The following is a 16,511-nucleotide window of genomic DNA, read 5'->3' on the forward strand; positions in this document are numbered from 1 at the left end:
TGAGGAATCGAGGAAACCTAGTTTTCCATGAGTTAGAAAACCCCCCACACCCCACAAAAAACATACCAAACACACACACACACACACACACACACACACACAAACACACAAACACACACGGCCTTGTAATTTTAAGAGAATTGTGATACATTAATTCTCTTTCTTGTGTTCTCCTTCTTCCCTCCCCTTTCCTTCTCCATCTATTCATTTTTCTCAATTTTTCTGTCTTTTTCTGATTCTGAGTAATCACTTTTTAAGGATTTTCAAATTCCCCTTCCCTTCTAGGGAAGAGGTATCCAGAAGTCTGTTGATTAAATCTTGGGCAGAGTTGTTCAAGGGAATTTTGTGTGGAGACTTCTGATAGCCATGTGTGTTATTTTCCCATCTTTGCCATTAAATGGCTTTATGATTTAGGGAGAATCTTTTAACCTCCCTGTGCTTCCATTTTCATTACTAATCAAAAGAGGAGGACATCTGTTTTATTGAATTGGAGGTTTTTCTAGGTTATAAAATGAATTACATATCACCTTGTAAGTGTGAACTGCTATGTTAGCAATAAAGGTGATTTTATAATAAAGTAAGTTACTGCACATATTTTATGTATTCTGTTGTTTTGCAAATAAATACGTAAATTTCTGGGCACTTAACATTTTAAGAAGCTCGTATTTTTCTCTTAAAGGTAAAATCAGTGCAATAAATAGTCTATTATTTAATATGATGTTTCTGGCATATGTATTCACTCAAGGAAAGTTTCTTATAAATTACCTTGGATATATTCCATGTCTTTATAAAAATGAAGAACTAAACTAATGTTTTCTAAGGTCCTTTTTATATAAATCTTGTAACTTCTTTGAAAAAAGGATAACTAGAGGGGAACTAATGCAAAATAAGTATTCAAAGTTGCCTTAAATATTCTGTTTTTTTTGTAATGAGGCAAAGGTAAAAATAAATAAATATATGCATATAATCTTCTGTCTGTTGAGTGAATATAATTGAATTCTATTTTATCTACAGAGTCTCTCTTCCAGCTCCTTTTGGAAATCACTGTTCGAAGTACTGGCATGAATGACAGCACAGGGCAGTCTCTGACAGCACTTTCCTGTGCTTGCCTCTTTAGTCTGGTGGCTTCTTGGGGAGAAACAGGAAGGACACTTCAGGCCATCTCTGCTATCCTCACCAACAATGGCAGCCATGCTTGCCAAACTATTCAGGTATTTCATATTTATAGCTGCTTTGAAAATTATAAGATGCCTAATTCATCTTGATTTCTACCCGTAGGAGTTCCTGATTTTTATCATTCTATGTAATAGTTTGATCTGTCCAAAGTTGATATATAAGTAATGTATAATATTCAAGCTAAGCTACATGTGTGTTTAACTGTAGCATTAAAGGTAATAAATGAAATTTGGCAAAAATACAAATCTTGAGCTTAGTTTTGTGTCAGCACCACAGCCTCATCTTTCTCTGTGGCATCTTGATCTCCATCTTCTCACACCTCCTCTTTTGCCTTAACTTTTCAAGTATGGAATTTCTTCATAGTTTACAAACATATTTTCTCTGTTGAAAGAAAAAGATATGGTATTATTCTATTGTATTTTTGATCGGTTGATTATAGTTTTTCATAATTTATTTCTGAGCTACTTTAGGTTTGCGTATTACATTTTAAGCTTTTAATATTTATGGAATAAACTTTCTGTCATTGTTAGTGGTGGGAAATATGCTAATATGTAAACTTCATTTAATTATTTTGGACAGTTTTGGAAATTGAGTAAGAAGTTACAATTTTAAGTCTCTATTATTCTTCTGGCCCCTTGGATAAGTTCCACAGCGCTTGGAAAGGCTCCCTCAATCCTGTTTAAAGCAGGCCAGAGATAGCAAAAGGAGTATAATGGGTCATTTTCTGGGACTTACCCAGTGATAACTGTACTCTCCTTGTCAAACATGAGTTGTGCCCTTACTTTAGTTTTCTGTTCTTACTCTTTTTCCTCTTTCTGCCCAGCCTGAAATCCTCTTTTCCCTTTTTACGATCCTTCATTTTTGTTGTTGTTAATCCTCACCCTAGGGTATTTTTCCATTGATTTTTAGAGAGAGTGGAAGGGAAGGGAGAGACAGAGAGAGAAACATCAATGTGAGAGAGGCTCACAGTTTTCCATAGTGGCTGTACCAATTTACATTCTCACTAACAGTGCACAAGGGTTTTCTTTTTGCCAGATCCTTGCCAACACTATTGCTAATTATTTTTATGATGATAGTCATTTCCACAGGTGTGAAGTGATATCTCACTGTGGTTTTAATTTGCATTTCCCTGACGATTAGTGATATTGAGCATCTTTTCATGTATCTGTTGGTCATTTGTATATCTTCTTTGAAAAAATATCTATTTAGGTCCTCTGCCCATTTTTTAAAAATATATTTTATTGATTTTTTTTTTTTTTTTTTTACAGAGAGGAAAAGAGAGGGATAGAGAGTTAGAAACATCGATGAGAGAGAATCATCGATCAGCTGCCTCTTGCACACACCCTACCGGGGATGTGCCCGCATCCAGGGTACATGCCCTTGACCGGAATCGAACCCAGAACCGTTCAGTCCGCAGGCCAACACTCTATCCACTGAGCCAAACTGGTTTTGGCCTCTGCCCATTTTTGATCAGATTATTTTTCTATTTAATTGTATGGGTTCTTTATATATTTTGGATATCTGATATAGCATTTGCAAATATCTTCTCTTATTTATTAGGTTGCCTTTTCATTTTGTTGATTATTTTCTTCACTATTGAAAGCTTTTTAGTTCCATATAGTCCCATTGTTTATTTTTTGCTTTTGTTCCCCTTGCCATAGGAGACAAATCCAAAAAAATATTGCTAAGACTGATGTCAAAGCATTTGTTGCTTATGATTTTTTAGAAGAATTTTTTGATTTCACATTGTATATTTTAGTCTTTAATCCATTCAAATTTATTTTTATATGTGATGTAAGGAAGTGGTCTTATTTCATGCCTTGGTATATATCTGTCCAGTTTTGCCAACAACACTTATTGAAGAGTCTTACTTTTCCTCATTGTATACTCTTGCTTTTTTTGTCAGAGATTTATTAACCATGTAAACATGGGTTTATTTCTGGCCTCTCTATTCTGTTCCATTAATTTCTATGTCTGTTTTTGTGCCAGCATCATACTGTTTTGGTTACTATAGCTTTGTAGTATAGTTTGAAATCAGGCCATGTGATATCTTTAGCTTTGTTCTTCTTTCTCAAGATTGCTTTGGCTATTCAGGGTCTTTTGTGACTTTATATACATTTTAGGACTATTTTTCTATTTCTGTGAAAAATGTCATTGGTATTTTGATAGGGATTTCATTGAATCTGTAGATTACTTGGATAGTATTGGCATTTTAACAATATTCTAATCTATGAACACAGTATATTTTTCCATTTATTGTGTTGTCTTCAATTTCTTTCATTAGTGTCTTCTGGTTTTCAGGTTACAGGACTTTAACATCACTGGTTAAATTTATCCCTAGGTATATTATTCTATTGATGCAACTGTAACAATTTATTTTCTTATAAATGATGATACATGATTAAAGTGTCTTTATTTTGTCTCTTTTATGTTTGCAACATTTAACAATGACTTTTTATGTATGTTTTTTCCCCTTTTTTTGTATAGGTGCCAACAATACTAAATTCACTACAGAGAAGTGTGCAGGCAGTGTTGGTGGGAAAAATTCAAATTCAAGACTGGTTTAGCAATGGCATTAAGAAAGCAGCTTTAATGCACAGGTGGCCATTAAAAGAAATATCTGTTGATGAAGATGATCAGTGTCTACTTCAGAATGATGGATTTTTTCTTTATCTGTTATGCAAGGATGGATTATACAAAATAGGCTCTGGATACAGTGGAACAGTTAGGGTAATGTGATTTCTTATAATTCTTAATCATAACAGAAGTTTTATCCACACTGATTTGTGTTCTGTTTGTTTCTAGTTTCATTTTCAGAGTACCATCTAATTTTGATATAATAGTATTTCTTTGAAAAATTATAATGGGAACAAGCATGTTAAATGTCATTCATCTATTTTTTATTCATTATTTATGATGAAACTATTGGTAGACTAACTTTTTGTTATTTTGCAGGGCCATATATATAATTCTACATCTCGCATCAGAAACAGAAAAGAAAAAAAGTCTTGGTTAGGGTATGCTCAGGTAGGAGAATATCAACAATAAACCAAACTTTTCTTTCATATTTTTTAAAAACATGTGGTTTATACTTGTTTAATTAATAAATAGTATCGCTTCTATTTAAATAGACATGCCATATTTTTAATAATATGCCTATAACAGTGGCATGGTATAGTGTAAAGAACTTGGCTTAGAATTCATTAGATGTCTACTTTTAGTTTTGGCCCTGCTTTTTACTAGCTATGTGACTTTGGAAATCTCAGTTAAATTATTTGTTTGTCTGTGATTTAGCTGTGAAATGGGAATAAAAATTTCTTCTGTTGGACTTCTCTTTTAAGTGAGCCTCTAGATAAAAATTAAAAACTGCCTTTATATTAGCAAGCAATGGGAATATAGCTGTAACCTGAGGCCAAGTTAGAACTTCTTCCTGGAAACTCATTTATTCTTCATCTAAACTAGCACCTTCCAGGGAACAGTGTATGGTCTTTCCAGTAGATAGCTACCTGCATAGAGGATCATGCTTAGTATCACCAAAGAGAAAAAGAGCTGGGCCTATGTTGCTTTCTTAATGCTGCTGTCTTACCACCTGACTAACATGTCTTACCAAATGGGTGTCCACAATCAGATACATCACTCCTCCTCTGGAGAGAAGCAAATAAGCGATGCACAGAGGCGGTAGAAGTGTTAATTTCTATACTATCCCCACTTGAGAGGTGAAGCCAAGGTCCCTTGTGGAAGATACAGAATAAAGATGTCCCTTGCCCAGCTCACTGTTTGTTGTTAGTATCAAATAGCAAAAAATGTTCAAAAGAATTTTGAAAATTACAGAAATTACTATTGTTAAATGAAAAATAATCCTGCTATACCGATTATTGAGATTTTGAAATTAAAATTTTAAATGTCAGTTTCTCAGTAATTGTCTCTTAAAACTTAACCTGATTTAAAATGTCTCATTGAATTTTTATTTGCCATTACTATATTTTATCTAAGAAATAATGCCATAGAAAATAATCATTACAAAAATATATTCAGGGGCATATCACTATCTAAAACTATTTTTAAATATTAACTTAAATATTTCAGTTATTTTTCTTTAAAATATTTGTAAAACTAACAGTGGTCATTTCTATCATTTAGTTACAAGTGATATAATAATTTTGAACAAAATGTGCTGTCCTATGCAGAATCTATATATATAAAAGCCTAAGAGACCATTATGACCGAACGACTGGAACAACTGGTTGCTATGATGCATAGTGACCACCAGGGTCAGACGCTCAATGCAGGAGCTTCCACCTGGTGGTCAGTGCACTCCCACAGCCAACTTCCCTTGGCCAGCCAACCTCCCGTGGTCCCTCCCCACTGTCCAGCCAACCTCCCGCAGCCCCTCCCCCTCCCCCGCAAACCTCCTGCGGTCCCTTCCTCTGGCTCGCCAACCTCCTGTGGTCCCTCCCCCATCGCCAGCCAACCACTCACAGTCCCTTCCCCAGCTGGCCAACCTCCCATTGTGCCCCCACCCTACCCCCATGCATGAATTCTTGCACTGGGCCTCTAGTGTCTAATGAATGTATCTGAGAATATAACAGGTTAATTGATACCCAGCGATACATAATTTCTCCTCTTATTAAAGTTTACCCATGTTCTTATATTTTTAATCTGTAACCTATTTTACACATCAATAGTGATGTATTACTGTATCTCAAAAAACTATAATACACAACTGTTTGACTGCTTTTACTGATAAGTTGGTAATGGAAAAAAAATTGACACATAATATAGCAAAATTTTTTGTTGTTATCAGGGTTATTTATTGTATAGAGATGTGAATAACCACAGCATGACAGCCATAAGAATAAGCCCTGAAACACTGGAACAAGATGGTACTGTCATGTTACCAGGTATGTTAGTGAACACCTCATTTTTTTCTTCACATTTGATTTTAAGAGATGTGCATGTTAGGCCATTTGGACATATAAAGAATGAGTAGCAAGAAAAAAATGCTTGCTTACAAATAGGTTAAAAAAATCTTGACATGCAAAATATTTTATAGTCTATATAAAGTTAATACATCAAGGAAAACAAACATCAAGGATATAGTATAAAGTGTTTTAATATTTTATTTTAAGTTCTTGCCCTTCTGCAGCCTGATCCCCCATCAAGGCTATTTCAGCTGCTGAAGTGGGGTGATTTTGTTGTTCTTGATTAAACCACAGCTCTGGCTCTCATATAGCTGGAATAAAGAACCTCCTGTTTATTTTACTTTAACAATGCACTTTGGGTTTTCTTCTATTTTTAAAGGTTTTTCATAGACAAAGATTTCAGGGCAGGTCAGGAAGTTTTTAAAATTCCATCATTTATACTTTTAATAATACTCTGATAAGGCACTTTGGGAACAACTCCTTTGGTTTAATTGTGAGATTTTACTTAGTATATTTATCACTCAAATCACTCAGCTGTCTAAAGTAGATCTTAAATTCTGTTTAATATTGGGCAGATGTATAATAAATTCTCAATTGGGAAGTCTTTTTTTTTTTTTTTTACCATTAATAGATTTTGTTTTTACCATTAATAGATTCTAAAAGACTTTATATTAACATATTGAATACTTAATATATTTATCAATAATTTCATGGTAAGCAGCAATATTCCTCTTGTGCACTCGGTGATCTGAAAATGATGGAGAACTATTTCTGGAGATCACATTGGGAAGGATAGTTGCTGCCAGCCTGCTTGTTAATTTTTTAATATATTTTTATAACTTCATCAAACATTTATTTAAGCATTGCTATATATATACACGTATCCAAATTAGTATAAATGACACTCGGCTAAAGAAAATGCCATATTTTATGTGTATTTCACAAAAAAGCTACTTTGGAAAACAAATGACTTATTAAAACAATTTGTAAATAGTCATCTGTTTTTAGTTATTTGTACAGAATTTTTTTTAATATCACAAGTTTGGACCTTGTCTCTAGTTCGAATAATAATAATAATAGTAATATTACATAATTTATAATAATAAAGTGTGCCCCCATATAAAAGGGATTATACAGAGTAGGGAAAGTAAATTTATAATTGTAAGAAACACAATTTGTTCTTATATTATTATTTATTAATTATTGCATTTTCCATACAAACAACTGTAAACCTACTTTTGTCCCACCTTGTATTTATTGTATCATCTAAACAAATGAACAAAATTCATTGTAACTCCACTTCCCATATATAAACGTTATAACATATTGGTGAATGCCCTTCCTATCTTTTTCCTATGTATGTGAAATACTTATAAAAAAGTGATTTTATGCTACATACTGCGTTTTAACCTATCCTGTTCACTAATCATTATGAGTAAATTTCCAGGCTATTAGTCTTCCACAATATAATTTTAATATTACAAAATATATTCCATTCATTAACATATTGAAATGGAAGTTTCTTCCAATTTTTTTCTAACATGAATTACAACATAATGAGTGTCCCTATTCTGTCTTTGTTCAAATTATTTTAGGATAATATACTGAAAGAAATTCTTAACCTTCGTCCAATAGGTGGATACTAATGTAAACAATTTACTTCTGAGAAACCCTCATTTAATAGAGATTGAATGAGAAGACCATTTTCAAATGGTCTGCCTTCAGCTGTTGTATTTATTACATCATGATAAAAAATAACTTATTACTGTCTTCAGCTTACATTATTTAACATATGAAATGCGGCTTTTTACCAATACAAGTGTGGCTTTCTGTGCTTCATAAATATATATTGTATTCATGGTGAAGAATGAAGCAAACTTTGGGAGGATAGTCCCATGACATGTGTCTTCCGAACTGGCAGATGTTGCTTGATATTTTCCTGAAGATGCTGTCTTATAACATTACATGATCGATAAAGAAAAAATAAAGAGAAAACCTTTTTGAAACCACACAACAGGAAGACTTGCCTTCAAGCCTGAAGAAGCCTTTTCCATCTTTCTATTTCTTTGACCTGGACTGCAATTTCTTCGATAGCACTTTTATTTTTCTCTCTTTCTGGCTACAGGCAGCTCTAACCTGTAGCTTTCTATCAAGTACAAGCAGAAGTGAATTGTCAGGATATAGACAGAATTGTACATCATGTTTAAAATTGATATAAATCTGGTAATTCTTTGATCTTCATGATCCACCTTGTCTTTTAGTCTAGTTTATAAATTAGTTGTTTTAAACCTAGCATTGATGAACTTAAAACGTAGGTTTTTTTCCCCTATTAATTGTCATCTTAGCTTTTATGTGTTGGCATATCTTTTGTATTGTATCCTTATGTCATTTACTCTACATGTCTGGTGTCAGGTTGCGTCAGATCATGAGGGTTTTTGCTACTCTTCTTGCGCCGCTTCAGTCCTGACTCCTGCAATTACCTGAATTATAATGAGTTTTTCTTCTTTGCTTTTTAGTTTAAAATCTTACTGCTTAGAGCTTGAGAAGCATCTTTCTTGCGCCTCTTTGTATTCTGTACAGTGGACTAGGAACTCTTTCTTTCGATTTCTCCTCTCTTTGATTACCAAGTCTCTTGGGCTACCAGTGGGCCTTGTCTCCCAGTTTCTATTTCCAGTTTGTGATCACTGAATTCTCTATTTGGTAAGGGTCTGCCTGTGTTTTGCATATTTGTAATAAAGAAGTATGCTAGTATGAAGCTCCTGGGCAAAGATATAGAGTAATCCATCTTATTTGGGTGGGTTCCATTACTGCATTCCAAAAACAGAATTTTATGTTTTGTTGATTCAGGTGCAAATAGAAATGAAATATTATTTTCTTGGTATTGTAAATTAATGGAGTGATTCATCCTAGTTCTCTGCAGTTATTTTGGGAGTGTGTGTGCTTTTTTTCTTGCTTGCTGAATATTTATTTTTCCAAAAGGATACAGTTTATACTTAGATGTTAATTTTGCTTGTAGTTTCATGTTATTTAGTAGCAGTCACTAACACATGCCTCAGTGGTCCTTATGTAATACTGGTATCCCTTGTTATAATCAAGCTCATGCATTATTTTTATCAAAGTATATAGTATACTGTTCCACATATGGACATGTTGACAAAATATGGTATTCCAGCCAAAACATATGAACGCTTTCAGACAAAAAGAACTACATAAGCATAGATTTGTCTATTGTATAAAGGATGAACATTAAAAAATTATATAACACGTTGCTAAAAATGCTAGGAATAAGCATGAAACATCTTAAGTAGAAATTGTAAACCCAGTTCTATTTTATAAAGCAAGGGATATCAGTAGTTGGACACCATAGACTCAAGTACAGAAGTTTTAGGTCTGTCTGTATTTTTCTGTGACACTAACAACTGTTATGTATGTCCGAGGAAGAGTGTTGCTTATATTCGCATGTGATTGTATTGAAATGATTATAACCAGTGACTATAGATTGTTTATCGTGGTGCATGTTTATGATCAGACTTTAATACTAATTCATTTTGAAAGCAGGTGGGCCCTGAGTTTCTAGATTATAAAAGATTTATAAATGTAAGCACAAAATGTAGTAAGTATTACTAGTTGAATTATTTAGTTCCTGTTAATTTATAGTTCTTTATTAAAAAGCACAGTCTCCCTTTGAGTTTAAGTTTATCCTATTGTGTGGAAAACTCTCATTCTGACTTCATCAGAGGAGTAAAGTCATTTTGTGAGGTGTTGGTTTATATTGTAAAATAATTACTTTTTCTTCCTTCTGCACAGATTGCCATACTGAAGGTCAAAATATTTTATTCACTGATGGAGAATATATTAATCAGATAGCTGCTTCAAGAGATGTAAGTACTCTGAATCATGAGTAGCTGATGTAAATGGAATCCCTTTCTTAAATATTATTCTATGTTAAATGGAATATAGAGCCTTAAATATGCAACCTAATACTGTTGATGTTTTGTTTTAGGATGGCTTTGTTGTCAGAATATTTGCCACAAGCACTGAACCTGTTCTACAACAAGAATTACAACTTAAACTGGCCAGAAAATGTTTACATGCCTGTGGTATCTCGCTATTTGATCTGGAAAAGGACTTGCATATTATAAGTAGGATGGTCAAATAAGCCTTTATTTCATATTTTAATTTTTAATTTCTTTATTCTTTTGAGGACTAGCTCTGTTTTCAGCCGTGTAGCTTATATTTTAGCAGCTATTTTGCTGTCTGTTACTTTAAAGCACACTTATGAATTAATATGTATAAGTAGCCAGGAAATATGGTTTTGAAACAGAGCCATTTTAAGGAAGTGACTAATAATTTTCCATTTTCATTTTCAAAAGATCAAAAGAAAATAAGTTTACATTTGGTAAGATTTAGGTGGACAACAATTGTGGACATCATTAATTTATGTGTTCCGTCTGTATTCAGTTGTTTAAAATTTGAAAACATCATTTGTAAAATTTAACTACAGTAATATACATAGTTAATATTTTTGAAACATTTAATTTTGGTTTGACTATATTTTCAGGATAGCTATATAGAATGATCCTATAAATTGTGAAAATGGTAATTTACCTAGCAAGTTGATTAATAATCTTTCATTTTAATACAGATATACAGACAACCTCAGTGTACTTCTCAGACTTAGTGTATGGTAATTATTCTTACAATGTCACAGTAGTACTTAATACTACTAGTTTCCATGGGGGGTTTCACTTTTGGGTTAAACCTGCTGCAGGTTTAATAGTGCCATTTTTTAACTTACAAGATTCTTTGCAAGACCCACATCTTTGACTATCTCATTAAATTTAATAAACTTGACATTAGTGATTTACTTTGCATACTAATTGAATTATATAGTATTTTTTCATAGAAAGATATTGAATTGAAATTATAGTTTTTAAATTTAATAAGGCCATGAGCTAATTAGTAATTTGTGTAATTAGACAAAAATCATAAAATGTGCCACATATAATTATTTACTATTAGTTTTATAATTTGAAAATGCACACATATGTACTCAAATTCATAAAAGTGTTTTGTAGTAAAAAGCATGGAATGGAGAATCTGAATTACCTTAATTCAGATATTTGCCTGGCATTATCATGCTCAAAGGCCTGGACAAACCTCGTCAAGCTTTATATTTGTTTATTTACAAGCTAGAAGGTATAATTGTGAGGATCAAATAGAATAAGTTATGTCTGCACACTAAAAATATGTTACTATTCATTCAATAATTCAAGGGATATTGCTGGCATTGCTTTAAAAAACTTATATTTAAAAAATTAATCTGGCATTAGTTTGGAACAAATTAAGAAGCTTATGGTAACAAATTAAGAAGCTTATGGTAACCAATGAAGAAGCTTTGGAGTAACGTACATATTATTAATATATTTTTTTTAAATTCAGGCATATGACATTTTGTCATACTTGTTTTTGTTTATATTAAGTGAATTGACTGTTAACTCAAAATAGTGCAAGTTGTGTGTGAACTTATTTCTATTAAAATAATAGAATTTATTAATCTTGTTGTATTATCAGGTACAGGATTTGATGAGGAGTCAGCAATTCTTGGTGCAGGACGAGAGTTTGCATTAATGAAAACAGCAAATGGAAAGGTAAATTACTATTTTAGGATTAAAAATTGACATTCTCTGCTTTAAAATAGTCGGTACATCAGTTGAGTAGTTTACTAGTATATAGTTCACATGTTTAAACAATCATTTTAAATTTTGATTGGAACTCCGTATAATTTTCTGAGTTGGGGATAAGTTCACATTTTGTCTTTGTTTTGATAAATAGACTATTCATTGCACATTTCTATAAAGGAGCAGAAATATACTGATTATAAGTCAGAGGAAGTAGGAGCATGTGTAATTCAGTAATAGAATTTAGAGGTCAATCTATGGAGTTGAAAACATTTTTCTTATCCTGGTGCCTGTGAGGATAAAGTAAGATAATTTCAAGAATTCTAAAATTTCTATGCAAACACAGTGTTTTTGTATGTAGGGCTTTTTATACTGGAGAAATTGACTTGAGAATTTTCTGAACTTGTTAAGTGTTTTGAGTATACTTATTAAACATTTTTTTTCTTCTCGAGGATACTTATAAAGTATCTTATAAAATTGAAAGATGATCTGTCAATCTGTGCCATACTTCCTTGTCTATGGGCCTATTTTGTTTTATCAGTTTATTTTGTTCATTAGATTACACCTATAAGTGAAATCATGTGATACTTGTCTTTCTCTGACTTAGCATAATACTCTCCAGGTCCCTCCATGGTGTCTCAAAGGATAAGACATCCTTCTTTTGTACAGCTGCATAGTATTCCATTCTGTAAATGGATCACAGCTTTTTTTTATCTTCTCATCTACTTTGGACAGTTAGGATGTTTTCAAATCTTAGCTATTATAAATAGCATTGTTGTGAACCTAGGGGTGCATATATTCTTTCTGGATTCTTAGGATATATTCCTGTAAGTGGGATCACTGATCACATATTTAAATTTTTTAGGAAATTCCATATTCTTTTCCATAGTGGCTGAACCAGTTTGCATTCCCACCAGTAGTGTACTAGGATTCCCTTTTCTGTTTCCTTGCCAGCACTTGCTTGTGGATTTACTGGCAGTAGCCAATCTGGCAGGTGTGAGGTGGTACCTTATTGTCATTTTAATTTGAATCTCTCTGATGATTAGTGCCTTTGAGCACTTATTTATATTCTGTCATGTTCTTTTTGGAAAAGTGTTTATTTATATCCTTTGCCCACTTTTATTTATTTATTTGTTTATTTATTTATTTATTATTATTTTTTTTAATTTGAGGTGTTTTTTTTTAATATATATTTTATTGTTTTTTTACAGAGAGGAAGAGAGAGGGACAGAGAGTCAGAAACATTGATGAGAGAGAAACATCAATCAGCTGCCTCTTGCACACTTCCTACTGGGGATGTGCCCGCAGCCAAGGTATATGCCCTTGACTGGAATCGAACCCGGGACCTTTCAGTACGCAGGCAGATGTTCTATCCACTGAGCCAAACCGGTTTCGGCCTTTGCCCACTTTTAAATTGAATTATTTGTCTTCTTTTTGTTGAGTTTGAGTTGTAAAGTAAACCAAGGAACGAAATAGGCCCAGAGGCATGGAAGCATGGTTGGGACTGATGAATCTCAGAGGAAAGAGTGTGTGTGTGTTGGGGGTGGGGGGTAGTTTGAGGGGGACACACAGAGAATAACTAAATAACTTATATGCATATATGCATAATCCATGGACACAGGCAATAACTTGGTGAAGGCCTGGGGTTGGGCAGTGGGGGGAAATGGGGAGCATCAACAATAAAGATAAATAAGTTTTTTAAAAGAAATACTGAAAACTAAAATAAAATTGAGAGACAAAAGATAAGTATTCTGAATAGATAGGAAAAACCTATTATGAACTCTGCCTTTTTGGAAAAATATGCCTGTTTTTCTCTCAGCTCACATAAGTCAAATAGTATTCAAGAGTTTGGGTTTTTGTTATTTTTGTTCTTCAATAAAATATGGAAGGTTGTTTTTTTTTTCTCAAGTAAAACCTGGTGCATTACTCCAAAAGTCGTCATAATTCCTGTTTTCTATTCCTCCTCCCCCTCCCTCCTCCTCCTCCTCCTCCTCCTCTTCCTCCTCCTCCTCCTCCTCCTCCTCCTCCTCCTCCTCCTCCTCCTCCCCCCCCCCTCTCTTCTCCCTTCTCCCTTCTTCCTTCTTCCTTCTTTCTTCTTCCTCTTCTTCCTCTTCTTCTTCTTTTTTTTTTTTTTTTTTTTTTTTTTTTTTTTTTTAACATTATCAGATATATTACACTGGAAAATACCAGAGTCTTGGAATCAAACAAGGTGGTCCATCAGCAGGAAAATGGGTTGAACTACCAATTACAAAATCTCCAAAGATTGTGCATTTCTCCGTTGGACATGATGGCTCTCATGCCCTTTTAGTTGCAGAAGATGGAAGCATATTTTTTACAGGATCTGCTAGTAAAGGAGAAGATGGAGAGTCAAGTAAGTTAACTAATCAACTGGACAGTCAGTAAAAATAGTGTAGAATTTATTAACATAAGGCATATCAATTTCAACCGCAGTTACCTCACCAAGGTAATAGAGGATTTTACATTGGGGCTTATTCAGTTAATTGTGGTGGTATACTGTTCATTAAAGAACTGTGATTGCAGATTGTATTCTGCAGTTCATACTTATGAATTTTTATATGCTTTGTGTTTATTTAGTTATTTCTTTGTTTTTGTCAGATATTATTTTTACAAACTTATTTCAATATGTTATTTTAAGTAACCCCAAATTTTGAGAGTAATATATATATTTCAGAATAAAGGAAACCTTATGTAACCTTCTGTATTAGTGTCAGTTATTGATGGGTCACTGTTATTTCTTTAAGATGAAAGCAAACCCTTAGCAATGAAGTCTTCCTCAAAGTGTCATGTTTCTCTTTTTGTAACTTCTCATTTATTATATACAGTGTAGCACACTGGGGTAGCATCTTATGAGGAGTAGGTTTGAAGTCGATATTTAATGTAAAAATCATGTGTAAATAAAAAGACCTTGAAAGAAATCCCTTAAAATAGTCAGAAACTTTAGCATAGCCACTTTTTCCTTCTAGCATTCAGAGTACCAGATAAAACAGTTGCTATGTTATATGAAAATACATAATGGTATTTTAAAGTCCCAGAACGGTACCCCGCACAGCAAAATGTTTTATTCTGAAAGGCATGCAAAATTCGGGTTGAATAAAGAAATAGGAAGGTTGATATTTCCCATATTTTACTGATTTTAGGGATTTAGATTTGAAAGCAGAGGTTGCTTGAATTCACCTTTAATTTATTTACTTCCCCTCCTTATGTATATTTCCCTTTCTTACAGTCTCTCATTGACCATGTGTAGCTACTTAATACATATGTTTCGAATGAATGAGGAACTGATTTTACTTTCAAGGTTCTAGCATAAGAATGTATGTGAGATAGAGTTTAAGAGAAAGGGATTTTTAAATATATGATAATGGAATGGTTTTGATAATGTAACTAGCTAATCTTGAGATTGGGCTTCCCAGAAGTTTCATAGAAAATTGTGTTTCCCATTGGGAATTTCATTGTGCCACGAAGGAGAAAATATGACACTGATAGCCTAAATATAATTAACTAGATGAGGCTTGCAAGGTTGACACATTTTAATTAATACGTTGGGAAACCTAGGCCTTTGTGAAAATAAAGTGTATCATAAAGTGCAAACAACATGTGTTTTTCCCTTGTGGTTCATATACAAATTATTTTTATTTGTACATTGATGTCTTAATTTAATTTAACTTTTTTAAAGCTAAGAGCCGACGACAATCAAAACCCTATAAACCTAAAAAGATAATTAAGATGGAAGGAAAAATTGTGGTGTATACAGCCTGCAATAATGGAAGTAGTTCTGTCATTTCTAAAGATGGAGAGTTATACATGTTTGGAAAAGATGCCATTTACTCTGATAGTTCAAGTAAGTTAAATTTAAAAACTATTTCAATTTTATGCAAAGAAAGTTCAAGACTAGACATCACGTATTGCATAGATATGTCTAGAAAATTATTTGTAGAATGCTTTCTCTACATTTTTCACATTTACAAATACAACATTTTGTGATTCCTTCCTGTATTATTTCTGGGAACACTCTAGTTTTATCAGAATGAATTATGGCACTTGGCTAGTGTAGCTCTATTTCAGCTGTTACTTTCTCTGGAAAGCTTTCCCTAAGCTCAGTTAGATGCTCATGTGACATGTTTCTGGTAGTGTCGTGGGGAAATTATTTTTATAACATGGCTGGTTTATAGTTGATGAATTACTTATTTCCTCCCTTCCCGTTAGGAAGGGAGAGATTCTCTTTCCCTTATTTACTACTGGAGGCTTGGCGCATGGATTTGTGCATTGGTGGGGTCCCTTGGCCCGGCCTACAGGAATCAGGCCAAAACCGGCTCTCCTACATCCTTCAAGGGGTCCCAGATTGTGAGAGGGTGTAGGCCAGTCAGAGGGACCCCACCAATTCATGATCAGGGCTGGGGAGAGACCACGGGAGGGCTTCTGGGCATGTTGGGCCCATCTCACCCATTCCCGATTGTCTGGACCCCAGCAGCAAGCTAACCTACTGTTCAAAGTATTTGCCCCCTGGTGTTCAGTGTACGTCATAGCGACTGGTTGAATGGTCAAATGAATGATTGGACACATAGCATATTAGGCTTTTATAGGATTATATTCCCAGTGCCCAGCACAGTATCTGGTGCATAATAGGGGCTCAAGAATTACTTGTTGAGTAATTGAGTGACATGTAAAACAGAAGTTTAAGAAGTGAATATGAACTAACCAGATAAAGAGTTTT

General features: G+C 33.5%; 1 protein-coding gene across 22 annotated transcripts in view; it reads left to right on the plus strand.

The window, feature by feature from the left end:
- Positions 1–16,511, plus strand: part of MYCBP2 (MYC binding protein 2) — a 254,681-nt gene that overhangs the window by 45,753 nt on the left and 192,417 nt on the right. For all 22 annotated transcript variants that reach the window (XM_084877082.1, XM_084877098.1, XM_084877099.1 and 19 more), the window contains exons 5-13: positions 1,015–1,211; positions 3,664–3,906; positions 4,132–4,203; positions 5,981–6,077; positions 9,906–9,979; positions 10,102–10,240; positions 11,673–11,749; positions 13,946–14,150; positions 15,474–15,638. In XM_084877082.1, coding sequence (XP_084733208.1) covers positions 1,015–1,211; positions 3,664–3,906; positions 4,132–4,203; positions 5,981–6,077; positions 9,906–9,979; positions 10,102–10,240; positions 11,673–11,749; positions 13,946–14,150; positions 15,474–15,638 — 1,269 coding nt within the window. The remainder of the gene's footprint in view (positions 1–1,014; positions 1,212–3,663; positions 3,907–4,131; positions 4,204–5,980; positions 6,078–9,905; positions 9,980–10,101; positions 10,241–11,672; positions 11,750–13,945; positions 14,151–15,473; positions 15,639–16,511) is intronic.

The sequence above is a fragment of the Pipistrellus hanaki genome (genome assembly GCF_964339955.1).
Source record: "Pipistrellus hanaki genome assembly, chromosome: 3".
Classification (NCBI taxonomy): domain Eukaryota; kingdom Metazoa; phylum Chordata; class Mammalia; order Chiroptera; family Vespertilionidae; genus Pipistrellus; species Pipistrellus hanaki.